The 17,888-nt window shown below is 37.2% G+C and overlaps 4 protein-coding genes across 5 annotated transcripts; 2 read left to right on the forward strand and 2 right to left on the reverse strand.

Moving 5' to 3' along the window:
• The first annotated feature begins 210 nt into the window (after positions 1–210).
• On the forward strand, positions 211–3,717 carry ELO3 (radical SAM domain-containing protein / GCN5-related N-acetyltransferase (GNAT) family protein). Its single transcript, XM_008241190.2, has 9 exons — positions 211–767; positions 967–1,036; positions 1,154–1,326; positions 1,486–1,660; positions 2,063–2,229; positions 2,459–2,678; positions 2,795–2,899; positions 3,223–3,375; positions 3,463–3,717. Exons 1-9 carry the CDS (start codon positions 289–291, stop codon positions 3,619–3,621), a joined length of 1,701 nt encoding a protein of 566 aa, XP_008239412.1. The 5' UTR covers positions 211–288; the 3' UTR covers positions 3,622–3,717.
• Positions 3,718–3,829: 112 nt separating this feature from the next.
• Positions 3,830–5,591, forward strand: LOC103338012 (Radical SAM superfamily protein). The gene is given in 4 exon segments (XM_008241189.2): positions 3,830–4,321; positions 4,323–4,750; positions 4,832–4,985; positions 4,987–5,591. Coding segments are annotated over 4 exon segments (1,413 nt in total). The 5' UTR covers positions 3,830–3,961; the 3' UTR covers positions 5,458–5,591.
• A 473-nt stretch (positions 5,592–6,064) lies between these two features.
• On the reverse strand, positions 6,065–9,834 carry LOC103338010 (C2H2-like zinc finger protein). 2 transcript variants are annotated; one of them, XM_008241187.3, is made up of 10 exons: positions 9,597–9,834; positions 9,110–9,135; positions 8,860–8,944; positions 8,566–8,775; positions 7,823–7,945; positions 7,678–7,735; positions 7,450–7,523; positions 6,999–7,087; positions 6,847–6,922; positions 6,065–6,430 (listed from the first exon to the last, which is right to left on the reverse strand). In XM_008241187.3, exons 1-9 carry the CDS (start codon positions 9,690–9,692, stop codon positions 6,853–6,855), a joined length of 831 nt encoding a protein of 276 aa, XP_008239409.2. In that variant the 5' UTR covers positions 9,693–9,834; the 3' UTR covers positions 6,065–6,430; positions 6,847–6,852. The 2 variants fall into 2 exon arrangements, with proteins under 2 accessions (XP_008239409.2, XP_088897271.1); XM_089041145.1 differs by lacking the exon at positions 6,999–7,087 and having other exon boundaries at positions 6,289–6,430.
• A 1,769-nt stretch (positions 9,835–11,603) lies between these two features.
• Positions 11,604–17,413, reverse strand: LOC103338009 (Galactose oxidase/kelch repeat superfamily protein). The gene is made up of 20 exons (XM_008241186.3): positions 17,154–17,413; positions 16,615–16,701; positions 16,423–16,491; positions 16,173–16,305; positions 16,025–16,071; positions 15,829–15,915; positions 15,534–15,595; positions 15,128–15,170; positions 14,928–15,008; positions 14,723–14,839; positions 14,546–14,651; positions 14,363–14,426; positions 13,935–13,977; positions 13,592–13,852; positions 13,338–13,499; positions 13,112–13,240; positions 12,574–12,720; positions 12,293–12,379; positions 12,049–12,117; positions 11,604–11,948 (listed from the first exon to the last, which is right to left on the reverse strand). The coding sequence occupies exons 1-20, from the start codon at positions 17,283–17,285 to the stop codon at positions 11,859–11,861; spliced, it is 2,016 nt and encodes a 671-aa protein (XP_008239408.2). The 5' UTR covers positions 17,286–17,413; the 3' UTR covers positions 11,604–11,858.
• Positions 17,414–17,888: the final 475 nt, after the last annotated feature.

The raw sequence follows: 17,888 nt of genomic DNA on the forward strand, positions 1-17,888 counted from the left end.
TAATATAAAACTACACAAATAAAATTAATTAAAAAAATTGAAACTACATAAAGCAAAGTGATGAAACTGGCAAACAGGTGACTTTTTACCGGAGACAACAATAGAAAAGTATTTTCTGAAAAAGTAAATTATGTAATTAATTAGTTTTTTTCACATGAAAATAATTAGATTTCATAAAAATAAAATAAAATAAAAGGTTTTAGTTAAACCTTAACAAACTCGAGCTGAAGCATAAGAAACGGCGGTTCCAGTTAACCTTCTTTCCTCACCTCTCTCTTTTTCTCTCCCATGGCGACTGAAGTGTTAGCCGTATCCGAGCCCACCAGAAAGCAACCCCGACCGGGTCGGGGAGGGTTCGAAGCCCATGGACTATCCGAAGAAGAGGCCCGGGTCCGAGCAATTGCCGAAATTGTGAGCGCCATGGTCGACCTCTCCCGGAAAGGCCAAAACGTCGACCTAAACGCGCTGAAGACTACCGCCTGCCGGAAGTACGGCCTCTCACGTGCGCCGAAGCTGGTCGAAATGATCGCGGCTCTGCCCGAGTCGGACCGGGAGGCTCTTCTCCCGAAGCTCCGTGCCAAGCCGGTTCGAACCGCCTCGGGCATCGCCGTCGTGGCCGTGATGTCGAAACCTCACCGCTGCCCCCACATCGCCACCACCGGGAATATATGCGTGTATTGCCCAGGTGGGCCAGACTCGGACTTCGAGTACAGCACTCAGTCTTACACTGGCTACGAGCCCACTAGCATGCGCGCAATTCGGGCCAGGTATGGTTTGATGCATTTTGTCGAACAGTTGATAGGTTAATTAGCGGTTATGTTGTTTATGACTGATGTTGAAGTTAAAAGTTCTGGCTTGATTGGTTTTATTCTATGAAAAGGAATGAGAATTTCAATACTGGATACGTGAAACTACAATCTGGGGAGTTGCTGTTTGGTTGCTAATACTTTGGTTCTGTGTTTGTAGATACAATCCATATGTCCAGGCTAGGGGCAGGATAGATCAACTAAAGCGACTGGGCCACAGTGTAGACAAGGTTTGGCCTGTTTCTCTATTTAGAGCTTAGAAAGTTTATTTTTGGCTGTGCAGATTGCCATGATAGAGTAAAATGCATACTTGGTACCTTCTTACTGGTAATGAATTATGCTTTCAGGTTGAGTTCATCTTAATGGGCGGTACGTTCATGTCGTTGCCAGCAGATTACCGTGATTACTTTATTAGAAATCTGCATGACGCATTATCAGGACACACTTCTGCCAATGTTGAAGAGGCAGTTGCCTACTCTGAGCATGGTGCTACTAAATGTATTGGAATGACCATTGAAACGTGAGTCTTTAGTTTAATTGTTTTAGATGTTAACACCCTTTTCTCATTCCTGTATTTAACTTGGTTTAGAGTAATTTTTTAATTTCCCATCTATTGACCAGTTGATATGGTCGGTCCAGAAAATTTCCTAAGGTGTGATTGTAACTTTTTGTCCTGCAGGAGGCCAGATTATTGCCTTGGACCTCACTTGAGACAAATGCTTTCTTATGGTTGTACGAGACTGGAGATTGGAGTTCAAAGTACATATGAGGATGTGGCTCGTGACACCAATAGAGGTCATACAGTAGCTGCAGTGGCTGATTGTTTTTGCCTGGCAAAGGATGCTGGTTTCAAGGTCAGCCTAGTGCCCTATCATAAAACTTGTTCACCTTCACTGGTGGAAAAATGCATTTGGGCCTTTCTATATTCATTGGAGACTAATCTTTCCTAAATGCAATCAGCAACTAAAATTGTCAGCTTGAAAATAGTTTTTAAAATATGTTGTGCTTTCACTTAACTCCGCAAGAACATTTTATCAAACTGTAGTTGGTTTTGTTGTTACCATTCATTTTGTCCTAAGTTCAAAAAGAGGCACATGCTTGTATGACCATAATTCTTATGGAAAGCTGCTTTTTTTATACTACGTGTTTTCAAAGCCTTCAGGAGTATTTACAATATGCACCTTGCAGTGTATTCTAGTTGTTCACGTTGATTTACTTTTGTTTTTCACACTAATAATTTTTATGCATCTCTCTAGGTCGTCGCCCATATGATGCCTGATCTTCCAAATGTAGGGGTTGAGAGAGACATGGAGAGTTTTCGGGAGTTTTTTGAGAGCCCTTTGTTCAGAGCAGATGGGCTTAAAATTTATCCAACACTTGTGATCCGTGGAACTGGACTTTATGAGCTTTGGAAAACTGGCAGGTATGACTTATTATTTCATTTGTTACATATATGAGAAGGAATACCCCCTTCCCTCCTTTTCAGTGATGCTGTGGGGATAATTCAGATATAGGGCAATATGATATTTATTTTGTGCCTTACTATGAAATCCAATATTCATGCCCCAAAGCTGCAACACTTTTTCAAAAACTATGATTGCTCTTGCATTTGTCTTTGGGAAATAACTGTAGTTTCTTTTCTCTGTTTTCAGGTATAGAAATTACCCACCTGAGCAACTTGTGGACATTGTAGCAAGGATCCTAGCCATGGTTCCTCCTTGGACACGTGTGTATAGAGTTCAGCGAGACATTCCAATGCCTCTAGTTACTTCTGGGGTTGAGAAAGGAAATCTTCGGGAGTTGGCTTTAGCTCGGATGGAAGACTTGGGCTTGAAGTGCCGTGATGTTCGAACACGAGAGGCTGGAATTCAGGTACGCAGATAGCCATGCTTGTTTGAACATGATTTATGCTACTGAGACTACAAATGTGACCTCCCGCCCCACTTCCATATAATGGAACTGTTACTAAAAATGCTTGATGATTTTAGGACATACATCACAAAATTAAGCCAGACCAAGTGGAGCTTGTTCGTCGTGATTATATGGCAAATGAAGGATGGGAAACATTTCTTTCATATGAAGATACTCGCCAGGTATTCCATCTATTTGTTTGAGAGAGTGCTTCACATGAAATGATCATTCTATTCTTGTCATGTGCAACTGTGTTGAGCTGATGCAAGATGAATACTTAAAGTGATCATAGCTTTAATGTTTGAGTAGAATATCTAATTTTAGTTTTGTTTCAGCATATATAGATGAACTGAGGATCTCCCTGTTCCAAAACTCCAAAACTCGTTGTTTCTCTGATTTGTGTAGTAATTTGTTGACAAAATTTTATGCATTGAGTTTTTCATGGTGAGCAGATTGTGCATTCTGACGCTTAACATTCTTTTGTTTGTATTCTTTTTGTAAACAGGATATTCTGGTTGGGTTGCTGCGACTGAGAAAGTGTGGCCGGAATACGTCTTGTCCCGAACTCATGGGGAAGTGCTCTATTGTTCGTGAACTCCATGTTTATGGAACTGCTGTCCCAGTTCATGGGCGGGATGCTGACAAGCTGCAACATCAGGTAATGTAGCTTGTATACATCAACTGTTTCATGCCATTCCAAGTGTTGTTCTCTCTAACATGTTTATGGTCTAAATGATTCAAACAGGGCTATGGGACACTTTTGATGGAGGAGGCCGAGCGGATCGCGAGCAGGGAGCATAGATCCACAAAGATCGCTGTTATTTCGGGCGTAGGAACTCGTCATTACTATAGGAAATTAGGCTATGAGCTTGAAGGACCTTATATGGTGAAACACCTTGTATGAGAAGATCATGACCAGTGTAAAACAATTTTGTAACATTAATTTTAAGAGTTTATAACTCCCAATACGTAATCAGTTATGGTTTGACCCAATACACAATATGCTCTTATTCTCATTGGGTTCAATTTTTTATTTTTAAAATCCATTATTTTCAGAAAGCGGAATATCCAAATCTTAGTATTGATTATATCACTAATAAGTTATTGTTTACAATGGTATTAATATTGAAATTCACAGAACGGCGTCGTCCTTCCTTTTCCTGTAAACTGGCCGTTGCCACATTCTCTCACTCTTATAACAAGCTGAAGCTATCGCGCTGCTCGTTTTATCTCCACTCTAAACAATGCTTAAATCAAGCTTCACTCCGATTTTCTCAACCTTTCCCGCCAAACCGTTATCGCCAAAACCACTGCCTAACGCTATCTTTAGCTGCTTCGCACACACTGCGCCAACTGTTCGTCAAAATGCCTCACCCAACACCCCCACCACCATTCTTCCACCTCCTACTTCCGCTTACATCCACCTCCCTTTCTGCCGAAAGCGCTGTCACTACTGTGACTTCACAATCGTCGCTCTGGGCTCTTCTTCCAACCAAACCGAGGACGACCCGCGAATGATCAACTACGTTCAATTACTTTGCCGAGAAATCAATGCAATGAAAGCCGAAAATAAGGCCAACCCGCCTCTGGAAACGGTCTTTTTCCGGGGGCGGCACGCCTTCTCTTGTGCCACCCAAGCTTGTTTCTTCCATTTTGGATACGTTGAGGTTGAAATTTGGGTTGAGTTCGGATTCTGAGATATCAATGGAAATGGACCCTGGGACATTTGATGCTAAGAAAATGAAGGACATGATGGAGTTGGGTGTGAACAGGGTGTCATTGGGAGTTCAGGCATTTCAAGAAGAGTTGTTGAAAGCTTGTGGTAGAGCACATGGTCTTAGGGAGGTTTATGAGGCCATTGAGATTGTTGGGTCATGTGGGGTTGAGAATTGGAGTATGGATCTTATCTCTTCTCTGCCTCACCAGACCCCAGAAATGTGGGAAGAGAGTTTGAGGCTAACTGTTGAAGCTTGTCCTACCCATGTGTCTGTATATGATTTGCAAGTGGAACAAGGCACAAAATTTGGATTGTTGTAAGTAAATAGATTCAGTGATGAAATCTGTGGTTTAGCTTTTCTAATGAATTTGATTCTGAATAAGTAGTTTTTTTGTAGGTACACACCAGGGGAGTTCCCATTGCCGTCGGAAACACGGTCATCTGAGTTCTATAGGATGGCATCAAGGACGCTTTCTGATGCGGGTTATAACCACTATGAAATAAGCAGTTACTGCAAGAGTGGATATCATTGCAAACACAATCTTACCTACTTGGAAGAACAAACCTTTCTATGCTTTTGGCCTTGGCTCTGCTAGCTACGTTGATGGTGTGAGGTTTTCAAGGCCAAAAAGGATGAAAGAGTACATGGGTTATGTGGAGAATTTGGAAAGTGGGTTGGTGGATAGCTGTGAGAGTAATCGTTCTGCTCAGGACATGGCCACAGATGTTCTTATGCTCTCTCTTAGAACTTCAAGAGGTCTGGATTTGAAGTCGTTTGGAGAAGAATATGGAAGCTCCCTTGTTCTCGCTCTCTACAAGGCCTATAAACCTTATGTTGAAAGTGGGCATGTGGTTTTCTTGGATGAGCAGCGAAGGGCCATGGCTACAGATGAACTCAATGCCTTGCTAGTAAACGAGGACAAGATTGAAAGAAGTCCTGCCTACATTCGTCTTAGTGATCCGGATGGTTTTCTTTTATCAAATGAATTGATATCGCTTGCATTTGCGGTTGTAGCTCCATAAGCTAAGTGGAAGCCCATGTACCTTCCGCATCTGGTGGTGGAGTGGAACAAGCACTCAAATAGTATTTTTATAGCATCATTCAAGGTGATATGTTGATGGCTTTCCTATATGAGAGAATTCAACTCTCCCATCCATCAGTATTCAGCAGCGAAGAAAATGGCGCGGCAGAGAATCCTGGAGATAAGCGACCAGCTTAGCTTATCCATCCTCATACCAATTGCTTTCAGCTGATGAAAGAAGAAACTAAGCATAAACAATTTGCCTGCATCGGGTAGGCATTGTGGAGCAAAGTATGACGAAGTTGACTGAAACATCGAGTAGTAAAAGCCCATCGCTCATCAAAGAGATGATGATTCTATATAGCAGATAATTTTAGAGCTAATGGCTACAGAAATTAGCCTTTGCAATTAAATATTATATTTGGACTTGCATGTTGTTTATGGTTCTCCTTGTGACATTCTATAATAAAGCAGATAATTTCAGTGTTTTATTTTTCTTCTTTTATTTGGTAAAGTTAAAAAATTGAACCAGGGAATTCATAAATATACAGGCATTAGTATGAAATTTGCCAGCCAAAACCTCCTATTAGTTGTAACAAATCTTCATCTGTTAGAAAATGAATGCACTCACAATAAGACTCTTAACACAAATATACCTTCATTCGAAGGCACATGAGGCAGACTGACTAGTTTTGAGGATGAATTGCAATAAACTTAAAATGATAAATAATAAATTTATCGAAGAATTAAATTGTTTACACCTAATTCTGTTTCATTAGAGCCTTTATTAGGGGAATTAAATGTCACAGCCGGAGCAGCTTTTAAGATGGTGATCTAGAATTTGGCTTTGTTGCAGCATTCTGGTGCAGCATAGTCCTTCGTGTGTCGTATGACATGCATATTTACAAGGAAATATGTTGAACGGCAAGTTCATTAGTCCTTGATCTGTTCATTTAAACAATGATTTCAAGTGCCTGATTTTAAACACAAGACAAACATAAGAGTTAGAATTCTAGTCACAACTTACACCTTGTGATGTACTTGCACATCCTGTAGTGGTGTGATGATAAACTAATTCAATAGAATACATATTGGAAGGATACCCAATGAATGATATTTGTATAAATTATCACATCTTTCATTAGATGCAATAAGTACTAATTATTTAGTAATAAATGATAATAAAGAGCCATTAATCACTAATCTAAAAACCCTCTGAATCATTTAACTAAAAACTTTAGCACCCACTGTTATGACACCAAGAGGCATGTGTTTTTCTTTTTTACTTTGGGATAAGTATCAAAGGAATATCAGAGACCTTGTCTCAACTACAAAGCACACTACGCATGACATTATGAACGGTATATATTTGAACTTGTATATAGATTACCAACTACTATGAGGGTTTCGTCTTCTGCCCAACTTTTGAGATGCGCCTAAGATCTTGGGTTCCCGTTCTCATCTCTCTGCAAAATACATACAATTTAGGAAATTCTTGCAACGAATCTAGATAGGAATTCTGAATTTCCACAAGAGTGATACCTTTGGTGCAAATAAACTATCAGATAGAAAATAGGGAGCAGCATCAAAGTCAGTATGGAAATAGCCAGATAGAATACACTTAATTGCTTCTGCCAAAAAACAAAAAATGTGACCACATATTTTTCTGCAAAGCAAAATCTTCAAAAGAAAAAGGAATCTTGGTAATCACAGACAACGATTGCGAAATACTGAAATATAAAATAAGCTAGAAGATACTGAAACTATGCCACATAAAGACTAATGGTAGCCAGAGATATTTGACCTTAGAAGTCTGTGTTCGCCATCAAAAGGAACAAGCCAGTAGAAAGACAATGTGAGTGTAAACAGGTAAAAGATTTTAACATGAGTAGATCATCTATGCAGTCTGGGAAATGAAATTTTCCATATTTTGTTTTAAGCACATTTCATTTTTTATTGCAAAATCTATTGCACTAGGAGACTGAAACCTTACCTTTCCTCCTCTAGGAAAATGTTTATGTTTCCTCGAGCAAGTGTGAGCGTGACAAAATTGGTGCAAGAACAATTCTACCAATACATCAAAATGTAAGTATAAGTATAATAGACTATTAAGTATCTGAAATAGTAATAAGACGATCACAAGAAAAGAGATAACTACAAGGCAGTCAAATAACGTCAGAATTGAAATGGTAGAGTTTCTGTTGATAACAAAGAAAAATACCATTAAGGCGGCGTGCTGAGGGACCTTGATTAATAGGAAAACAGCTATCAGCAAGACCCTACAGTATGGGGTGAAAAAAAAAGATTCAGACAAGGTAATGTATAAGAATTGACAATACAAAAAAATTATAGTGCCGTAAAGCAACCTCACATAGATGGTGATTCCTTGCAGCAGCTGCAGGATTGCATTTGGTCTTGCTTGACTTGGTATCCATTACAACATCACAATGCAAAGCTCTGCATAAATCAGCTAAGCACTTGCTGCCACTCTGCATTCATAAAAAATAAAAATTCATGCGGACAAAACAAACCATATAATGGAAACAAGAACCATACATTCCAGATTAGAGATATAACTAACAGAAAAGACAGAGGTCAAATAAATTTATAATCATGTCTTGATATATCATGCAAGTGTGCAGAAATTATTTATTTAAGCCATGTAATTAGTCTTCACTTTTTACTTTTCTTCATAAATTATTTTCTGATCTAATTATTCCATCATGCTACAGCTAAACTGATACTTTATAAATAAATAAAACAAATATGTAAAGTGGGTTTAAGAAACCCCAAGGCAACCAGAACTGATAAACATGGACTAGATACAAATGCTTCTTTGAAAATAGGTCTTCAATTTGCAGATAAGTTGATGTAAAATGAAATAAGAACAAAACTACAAATATAATAGAGGGAAACAAATATGTACAGGATCAGCTGAAAATGAAATTAGATGTTTTACATAGACCGATTACTGAGTGACCTGATGCAGCATGCCATTGTGCAACCAAAAGAAGAAGTTTGACACGTGATGACAAATTCGAAATTGCATCTTGCACTTATTGAACAAGTGCTCCTAACATATTAAAGCAAGGAAATACAGTCCACATACTATATTAAGAAGATTGTAGTGTCTGTTGTCAAAATGCTGATCAAGAAACTTTTCAGCACGGAAGCTTTTCTTACAGTATCCACACTGCCATTCGTTTATATCCAGATGAATCTTGTGCTGTTCCTGATCCCTAAATAGATCATTGTCAGGATGAAGTCGACACTTACTTGACATCTCATAGTGCTCTTGTTCCAGAAACGGCATCAGGTACTACATTACACAAATCAGAGATGCCCTTTAGCACACTATTAGGCATGGTATGATATTGTAAAACCACTCAATGTTTGTCCATACCTCCTCGATAATTTTCCATGCTGCCCTACTTCTTTCTCTGGAACAATGTACTTCATGAGCATGCTCGTGTTCTTGTTCAAGAGTTCTAAAATAAGAAAATAAGAAAAAAAAAATGTACTGAAAATATGTCCAACCCAAAGAGAGAAATATAAAATCCCAGTTACAAATTTCATCATACATGTTTGAGCTAAAAACGAATATAGCCAATGAAAGGTTGTCAAATGAATCTAAAGAGTGAAAGTAATATTACCTTGAAGATGCAGATTTTTCAAACTCCTGGGTTAGAAAAAGGCAGAAAATTACGTCACTATGGAAGGTCCATGGAGAAAAAATATATAATTATATTCACAAAATGCTCATATGCATGAAATAACTAAAAATTGTGACTATTGTAATAACCATACTGAGACAAGACATTTTAGCATTTGAGTAAAATGTAATTCAAGCTAGGGTGAAGCTCTGACACATCTTTCCCTTTTGATCAAAACCTTTCCTTTGCTCTGTTTAACGGGTTCAAACTCTGGAAAATCCAAACGTAAATAAAAACGCAATCCATATTTTTGTACTCTCTGTAAAGTTCTCTCAATTAGAACCAAAAGTTGATTAGTTAAAAATCTTTACTTTACAAAACCCATAATCCAATACACAAAATTGAAGCTACCAAGCACAATTCAACATCTAAATAAGTAAAGAACAATATCATACGTATAGGCACTCACACACGCATAAAGAAGTACCTGGTTTCTCTGTGTAAAGGAGGAGACTTGGACTGTTTGTTGAAGGGAAAACGATAACAATAAAAGAATTGGAATAAAAAGGCTGGTGTTCTTCATCTCTTTCAAAAATGAGAGAGTTTGAGCTTTTCTGAGCAAAACCAGAACCTGGGAAAGCTTCGGAGCACCCCGAATGCCAATATGGGTCTGTTTGTCTTCTTAGAGCTCGAAGCTCCAAACGGAGAGAGAGTTTTGCTTATACCGGTCGAGAATAGCCTGATATCCGAGTATTCGGTATGTCATTAACACCTTAATATTTTAGTTCCTTTTAATTGTTTTTTCTATAGAAGAAAGTATTTTAGTTCAAGGAAAAAAAGAAAGATGAAGTTGGGAAAGTGGAAAAATTATGTAATATAGTTTTCATACTACAGAAGGGAAAGGAAAGAAAAGAGGATTTTGATTTTAGAGAAATGCTAGCAATATTCTCTCTAACCTTCTCCTTTGGACCTTCTTCCTTTTTTACTTAACATGTGTCATTCTCCTTACACTTAAAATAATGTCATTAATATATTATACAAGCTAATTTTTATTTTCCAAGTTTACCCTTATTAAATGTATTCAATTTATCCAAAAAAAATTCACAACTTTCTTACCATCTTATTAATTTTTTTCTAACGTTAATTATTTTTTTAAAGAAAATATATGCTTTTAAGAGGAAATGTCCCTTTTAAAAAATAAAAAAAACACAAAGGGTTTAGATATTTTTATTTGTATTTTAAAAAGGTCCTTTGTGTTTTTTAAAAAAAACGGAGATTTCCTCTTTTTTTGAAAAAAGCAAACATTTTCTTTAAAAAAATAATTGACGTTTAAAAAAAAATTAATAAGATGGCAAGAAAGTTGTGAAATTTTTTTGGATAAATTGAATACATTTAATAAGAGTAAACTCGGAAAGCAAAAGTTAACTTGTATAATATATTAATGACATTGTTTTAAGTGTAAGGAGAATGACACATGTCAAGCAAAAAAAGGAGAAGGTCCAAAGGAGAATGTTAGAGAGAAGGTTGTTAGCATTTCCCTTGATTTTAATTGCTTTTTTTCTTTCTTTCACTTCTGTTTCTGAGTTGGAATTGGGTTACCCACTTTATTTTTTTTCACTTATTTATGAGTTTGATTGACAATTGTTGACTTTGGCCCCATTTGGTTCATGGAAAAGGAGACTTGAGGATGAAAAATCAATTACTTTCCCATTTTTGGTAAGTCAAGGCATGGAAAATCGTTGCCTGTGCCATGGGAAAGTAAGGGGGAAAGTGAAGTCATCATCCCAACTTGGGTTTTGTTTTCCCTCATCATGAGAAAGTTTAGGAAAATGAGCCAATATTAAATAAACATTTTGTCCCCTTAACAATTTAGAATAACAATATATCATTAAATGCATTCTTTTTTTATTTGATTTAATATGGGTATAATTGAAAATTTATACAAACTTTGTTTTCCATTCCTACTCAAAACAAACATGGAAAATGAAATAAAGTGATATCTCCCGGTTACTTTCCCAGCATTATCAAACGTGCAAAAGGAACCTTCCATTTTCCATCTCTTGAAAAATGACATAGGAAATGATTTCTTCTCAAATTCGTTCCGTGAACCAAACAGGGCCAAAAGGCACGCGAATGTGAAGCAAAGTCGTTAAAAAAAGTCAGCAGAGAAATGGTTAGCAAATGTCTAATGCAGTTGTTTGTTGCTTTGCTTGTAAGTTTCCTTTTTCTTAATTTTTGGTCGGATTTCCTTTTTATTTTCTTACTGTGATGCTTTACGCGTGTTTGTGATTGGCTGTTGTTGCGATATACCTCTAGTTTAGCATATGAGTAACCATGAAAGGTTTGTGTGAGTCATTGTTTTAGCTTCTGGTGTTGTCGATTCGAGAGCATTTTGAACATTGTATGAAGTTGAAGAATATTGAGAAAATGATTTTTTTTTTAATTTTTAAATACATAGGAAAAGCAAAATGAACTAATGAGGGAAACCACGAACTTGCAAAAAATTTATGTCACAAACAGGTCATTGTCATAATTTTCGTCGAAATCATATTCTACAATTATCTTAAAACATACTCAATATGGCAGCAGCAATATGCGTATGCGCACATTCGTATGTTGAACAGCCAGGTTGGGAACCAGGGGGCGGCTTGCCTGTGCTGCAGCCCACCCCAAAAATCAACATCCCCTTGAGAAACATCTAGGTAGAAGCCACCCCAATTTTTCGGCTGGTTCCGTCACTGTGAACCGGTTATCGTTTCTTCTTGCCTCTCTTTTTCGTGCTAGTTTCAGCTGAAGCTTCTGCCTCTTCAGCCTTCTGCTCTGCCTCTAAAATGGCCAACTGCAACATACACAGAAGCATTAAAGTCAATTTTTTATCTTCGTTAAATTCTCAGGAATAAAACCTATATAAACCTTGAGACACAAACCAAACAAGTTACCTCATCAAGAATTGGTTTAAGCTCTCTGTATCGAGCTTCAGCAAGATCAAAACCATCCTTACGGAGCTCCTGTGATGCCAAGACCACACCATGTCACATCACATGCACAAGAAAACAAATATGAAAACAGCTTGAATAGGAAGCTACTTCTCCTCCTCCATATGCAGCCTATTATTTGTTTCTTCATTCATTTTTATCCTTGATAAATCTGTTGACCTTTATTGAGGAAAAGGAAGAAACAGACCTTTCCAGTGTGTTGAGTATGTTCATGCGCTGCCATTTGCCAGTACATATTTGTACGTTTGTAGAATTCTCTCAAAGATTCACCAGGCTTCACATAAGACATACAGCAATAATAGCTGAAAAAGTTATGTAATGAAGAAAATGCACAACTAAAGACATAGGCTTACAGGTACAATGTGAAAGCAAAACAACTACAAGTTCAACCCATAAATTATACTCATTTATTCACACTTGCAATACAATTTAAAATTTAAATAGAAATAAAATATTAAAAAGCAGCACCGTTGGGGTTCTTTGTGAATCTGAAAGGCCAAGACTGGCTCTGATCTGCTCTATTCTGGCCCGTTTCTCTTTCCTCCGTAGAGCCCTTCCCTCGCCCTTGATTAAAGCAACAGCATCTCCCATTTGAAGGGATCCATCTTTCCCACTCTGTGCACGCATAAAAAGTGAAGACAACAGACAGCTCAATATTTTACTTTTTCAAAAAGTCAGTCTAATGATTTTCATCTAATTGTAATACAGGCATGGCCAAATACGAGAGATCAAATAAGATGGTATCATGAACCCCATAAACCAAAATATACAAAGAATCAAAATAGCTAATACAAGGATGTATGCAACATTAAATTTAAAATCCTTTGTTCCAAAATTGAGTTAGCTATAGAGAGGAGGAAAAAAGGGCAGACAGAATACCAAAGGAAGAAATAATTCAAAACTTCAAATAAAAGGTCATCAAAGTGTATCTTAACCACAAATTCTGGATTCCCTTAACTGTTGAAAAAAGGAAAAACACATGTACATTATAGAGTAAATAAAAAACCTCTTCATCATTATCATCATCAGTCTCATCACTGTTGCTGTCTTCATTGCATTCATCTTCACTATCATCATCTTCATCTCCATCCTCATTTTCATCCTCAGAGACCTCAACCCATTCAGATCCCGACGCCTAGGTAAAGGGAAAAGCAAACGCAGGCTTAAAATAATGAAATTCAACAAAAGCAAAGCAGTTACCATCTATACACAGAGAACAATCTGTTACAAACCGGTATGATGCACTTCCACTCGTCAAGTTTGCTAAGATTAAGAGAATACAAATCATCGAGTGTAATTTCTTGGTCTTTAACCTCCATCATTCCCCCATAAACATATAAGGTATCTCTTCCAACAACCATGCAAGAATTGATACGTCCACAGGGCTTCACTATCTGACATAATAGCCAAATTCATAAATCAAATGGATGCATTTTACTGTTTGAGGAAAGATACATAAATAGATAAATTCAGCATTAAAAAAAACCTCTGGTATATCAGAAATTTGTGAATCCAAATTAGCACTAGATTCCTGTGGCTTTCCTTCAGATTTGACAGCTAAGTCACCATTACCACCAGTCATGGTTGTAGCCATTTGATTCGATATACCATCAATTTTGCTTTCCAAGTCATCCGCTTCTTCATCATTCTCTGAATTATCATCTTTGTCATTTGCCACAGACTCCTCTGGTTCAGTTGAATTTATCTTATCATCACCGTTACGTTTTCGTCCGGAACTCCTTTTTACCTGCAAAAGTGAAAGATCAATGACTTTTATAAAACACTGAAATCAGTACATATTCATGCTATAAATCTATACATTGCCAAACCTTATCTTTTGTTGATTTCCCCTTCCGTAGCTCCAATGGGTACCTGTACCAGAAACAAAATTGTGATTCACATATAGGCAGGAACTATTGCACTTTAGATTTCATTGCCTAAAACACAATTAAACTTCATAAATCACTGGAAGAAAAAAAAAGAAAAAAAAAACTGAAAAAGAGTGAGAAGTTGGGTTTGGAGGAGAATATTATCACTGGAACAAATCATGATACGTAAACTGCAAAACGCTAATTGCTCTTTCAAGAAAATCAAATTAGATTGCAGCTGATTGTACAGGTAACCAGAACTTAATTACAACCTTCTGAAAGAGACAAATTAAGGTCATAGAAAATGAGCAAACTAAGGGACATGGACAATGATTACAACAGTCTCAAACTGTTAGTAAATAAATAAATAAACCTCAGATGGGGCTTACCAGCGATGGTTGTCTAATTGGAAACCATAAAGTTCGTCCAAGAACAAGCTCATCATTACATCACCTGCATGCATCCAGGAACAAAAGGAAAATAAATCCACCTACCCTACAAGGTCAGTCCTAGCTTCAAGCCAGGACTGCATTCCCTAGCGAAAATAGAAAGGTACAATTGAAAGAACAAACCTCCAACTTCCATGTCCACCACACCCCCAAAGAACAAAGCTCGCTTCTTATGAACACACATAGAAAACCCAGCTCGAGGTCCAGGAGGCATCCCGCTTTTTTTTACCTTTAATATGCATTGATAAATACACAGAAACAAAACGGTCACCAAAGAAAACAGTGGTTTGAAGTAAAAACCTTGTTCCATTCCCAAGTCCTAGGATCAAGAGACCACAAGTCTGAATGAACAACTCCTTTCTCAGAGCCAGTTTTATCAGATGAAACTTCTTTGGAATAGCCACCATATAAGAAAATCTGTCATGTCAAAAAGAGACCACAAGGTCAAGGCTGTTAAGGATGTCAAGATATGACAGACATTATGAAGTTATTCTGAATCACTCACCTCATCTTGGTACACAAAAAACTGAAAACCGCTTCGAGCACTTGGCCACATGGAACCCGGCCTAGGAGTTATTTCTTGCCACTGAAATGCATTGTCGTAAAAGTATTAATTAAACATATATGTATGTGTGTGTGTGTGTGTGTATATACATGCACACAGATATATACTAGATTAACACGACACAGCGAAGATATCTTTACCTTGAACTGATCAAGGTCAAATACATAGAGATCATTATGGTACCTGCACAACACTTTATTATGGTCAACCCCAACTTCAACTGTCATGCAACAATACACAATGAAAACCAGTTTAGTTAATAAAAAAGATTTGCTTAAAAGCCCATAACACAATCTCTGTGAAATCTTCTCAAAAATACACTCTCCATGAAATCAGCCCGCCATAAAAGAGAAAATGTATTTTAAAGGACAGTAAATATGTCCAGAAATTTTTGGAAAGAACAGAGATACAATAAAACCAACTTTTCAGCTAAATTTCACATGGTGCTTTGGATCTGAGCATCAAGCCAACATAAAAAATCAACACCAAATCATGAGATAAATAATTATGAAACCTTCGAAATGTTAATAAAAATCCATCAACAACCTCACTTCTCTAAGAGTGTCATAGAAGCCTCCAAAAACAATAATCTTGTGCTTGTACAGTACCTGTAACATAACCAAAAACATAGATGTTTTTAGAAATCTCTGTTTACAATTTTTTTTAACAAAAAAAGGTATGTAAGATGAAGATTAGACTAATGTTGTCATGTCAGTCTCAACACACACACACACACACACACACACACACACACAGAGGTATATGGAAATTAGACAACTCAACTCCATAGTCCATACTAATTAGGTATTGCACACGTCAATCTAAAGCAACCTGAATTTACCATTCGATGACCTGAGCGTGGACTTGGACTCCCTTTTAAATTTAGTTGTTCCCATTGATTCGTTTTGAGGTCCAACATCCAAAAGTCCTATAACAGGAAGACATAAAGGTAACATTGTAATAACACAAACTATGATGATATGTAGGTTAAAAAGTCAAACCCCAGTCTGCAACAAACAATAGTTCAAAGGTTTTACCTTGTAGTGATGGAACCTCTCTTGGTTTGGGGAAGTAAACTCACCACCTAATGACAAACAAATGCAATCATGTTCATGATGCAAAAGAATTAAAAGTGCATGTGGTGCACATGTAATTGTAAATATAAATGAAATTTTGTCAGTGTACCAAAGATGTAAAGATAGTTCTTCCACGTCACGGCCTGGTGTGCACTACGAGGAGGTGGACTATTGGGGCTCGAAATTAACTTCCATTCCTGCTTTTCAACATCGTAGCGGTAAAGATCACCATACACAAATGTCTGCAGCAACAAAAATTATCAGAACTCAAGGTGAACATTAGGGAAACAAAAAAATTCCAATTAATTCATATAAAGCAAACAAAGCATATAGATTCTAAAAGAATATGAAGACCTAACCTTATTACCATTGTAGAATTCACCCCCATAAAGGATTAACTCTGTCTCTTTCAAGGGATTTATGTTCAGCTACACAATTAACAAGCACAAAATATGAGATTTACAAGGGGTAATGCACCCATACATTCACAAACAAAACTAAGACTAATCCACTAAATGAAAATTGCTAAAAAAATTCAAGTGTGTCATTACCGTGCAATTTGATCGCGGAGACGGAGCTGGGACATTGTCCTCAACATGGACTTCCTTCTTCTTGGCTTCTTCTTTTTGTATATTCAACTGTGGAAAAAGCAAATGCACAGCAAATTATTCAAAAACCGAATAACACCTCCATTTCCATTTCATCTTGCTACCAATTCAAAGGTAACCATTGAGATCAGAAAATAAAACTGAGTTCACAAACATCTCTGTATGAACTTCAAAAACAAACAATCGCTCTTAATACACAACATTTCTAGGATAGCAGGGCACCCTTTTGTTTCTACACTAAAACACTCCCTAAATTGCTGAACTGATTTCCCATAAATATCATCTTACATTTTCACTTATGCAACGCTTTTCCAGAAAAACCAGATTCATAAACTTTAACTACGAATATCTCAAATTCAACAACGAACAATTAAACCCGTAAGGAATTTGTTTAAAACTCCCACAGACTATTTCAGGTTCTCAAATGACAAGCACACAATGACACACACACATATATATGCATAGGTCGAGTATGAAATTACCAAAATGGCATCGATGTCATCCTCGGGCGAGAGCTTCTTGGTCTCTCTGCGAGCTCTCTTTTCATCAGCTTTCGCTGTTTTCTTCTCTGTTTTCTCTTTGCCTTTTCCTGGCTTCTTCGTCTTCTTCCCCATTTCTCCAAACACAGCCAAAGAGGCTCAAAGCAAATTCTAAGTCTTTCAGACTATTCAATTCAGAGCAGACTCGGCGCGAGGAAGAAGATAGAGCTATCTGGACGACACTATAAATGACCCTGTTGTTTTCGGCGAGATGTCATTTGCTTGGGGTAGCAGTCCGCGGGCAGCTGGGTCACTGGGTCACTAGTCACGACCTCACGTTGTCGTTTTCTAAAGATGAGGCCAAAACCGGACACAACTTAAGGCCCAGCGTTTAATCGGAACGGACTCGTCTGGAACATACATAATAGAAAGAAAATGTGTATTCAATATATAAAAATTTGGTAGATAAGTATATATGTGGTATGTTTGTTTCTTTACATGTGTATTTTATCGAGTCTTTAAGATGTGTACGGAAAACAAAAATATTATTTAAAAATACATACGTATGTGTATAATACAAGTATTAAACGAGAAAATGATAACTATGGAAATGTAAAAAATCAAAAAAGGACAATAAAAACTCGGATAATTGCCTAATAGTAATGAATAATACTCTAAACTACTCTTATCGAAGTACAAAAATCAGGGAAAAAAAATATTTTTTTAAAGGACAACAAT

The sequence above is a fragment of the Prunus mume genome, linkage group LG7 (genome assembly GCF_029339155.1).
Source record: "Prunus mume cultivar Tortuosa linkage group LG7, ASM2933915v1, whole genome shotgun sequence".
Lineage (NCBI taxonomy): Eukaryota > Viridiplantae > Streptophyta > Magnoliopsida > Rosales > Rosaceae > Prunus > Prunus mume.

What these genes read in the sequence shown, in the direction of transcription:
- ELO3 (XM_008241190.2), top strand. Translation starts at nt 289, where the DNA reads ATGGCGACTGAAGTGTTAGCCGTATCCGAGCCCACCAGAAAGCAACCC. An exon ending in TGGGCCACAGTGTAGACAAG is followed by an intron (nt 1,037 to 1,153) that starts GTTTGGCCTGTT and finishes TTATGCTTTCAG; the next exon opens with GTTGAGTTCATCTTAATGGG. An exon ending in CAAAGGATGCTGGTTTCAAG is followed by an intron (nt 1,661 to 2,062) that starts GTCAGCCTAGTG and finishes GCATCTCTCTAG; the next exon opens with GTCGTCGCCCATATGATGCC.
- LOC103338010 (XM_008241187.3), bottom strand. Translation starts at nt 9,692, where the DNA reads ATGAAGAACACCAGCCTTTTTATTCCAATTCTTTTATTGTTATCGTTT. An exon ending in GAAAAATCTGCATCTTCAAG is followed by an intron (nt 8,945 to 9,109) that starts GTAATATTACTT and finishes TTCTTATTTTAG; the next exon opens with AACTCTTGAACAAGAACACG. An exon ending in ACTACAATCTTCTTAATATA is followed by an intron (nt 7,946 to 8,565) that starts GTATGTGGACTG and finishes TTATGAATGCAG; the next exon opens with AGTGGCAGCAAGTGCTTAGC.
- LOC103338009 (XM_008241186.3), bottom strand. Translation starts at nt 17,285, where the DNA reads ATGGGGAAGAAGACGAAGAAGCCAGGAAAAGGCAAAGAGAAAACAGAG. An exon ending in CTCCGCGATCAAATTGCACG is followed by an intron (nt 16,492 to 16,614) that starts GTAATGACACAC and finishes TTAATTGTGTAG; the next exon opens with CTGAACATAAATCCCTTGAA. An exon ending in AATTCTACAATGGTAATAAG is followed by an intron (nt 16,306 to 16,422) that starts GTTAGGTCTTCA and finishes TTGTTGCTGCAG; the next exon opens with ACATTTGTGTATGGTGATCT.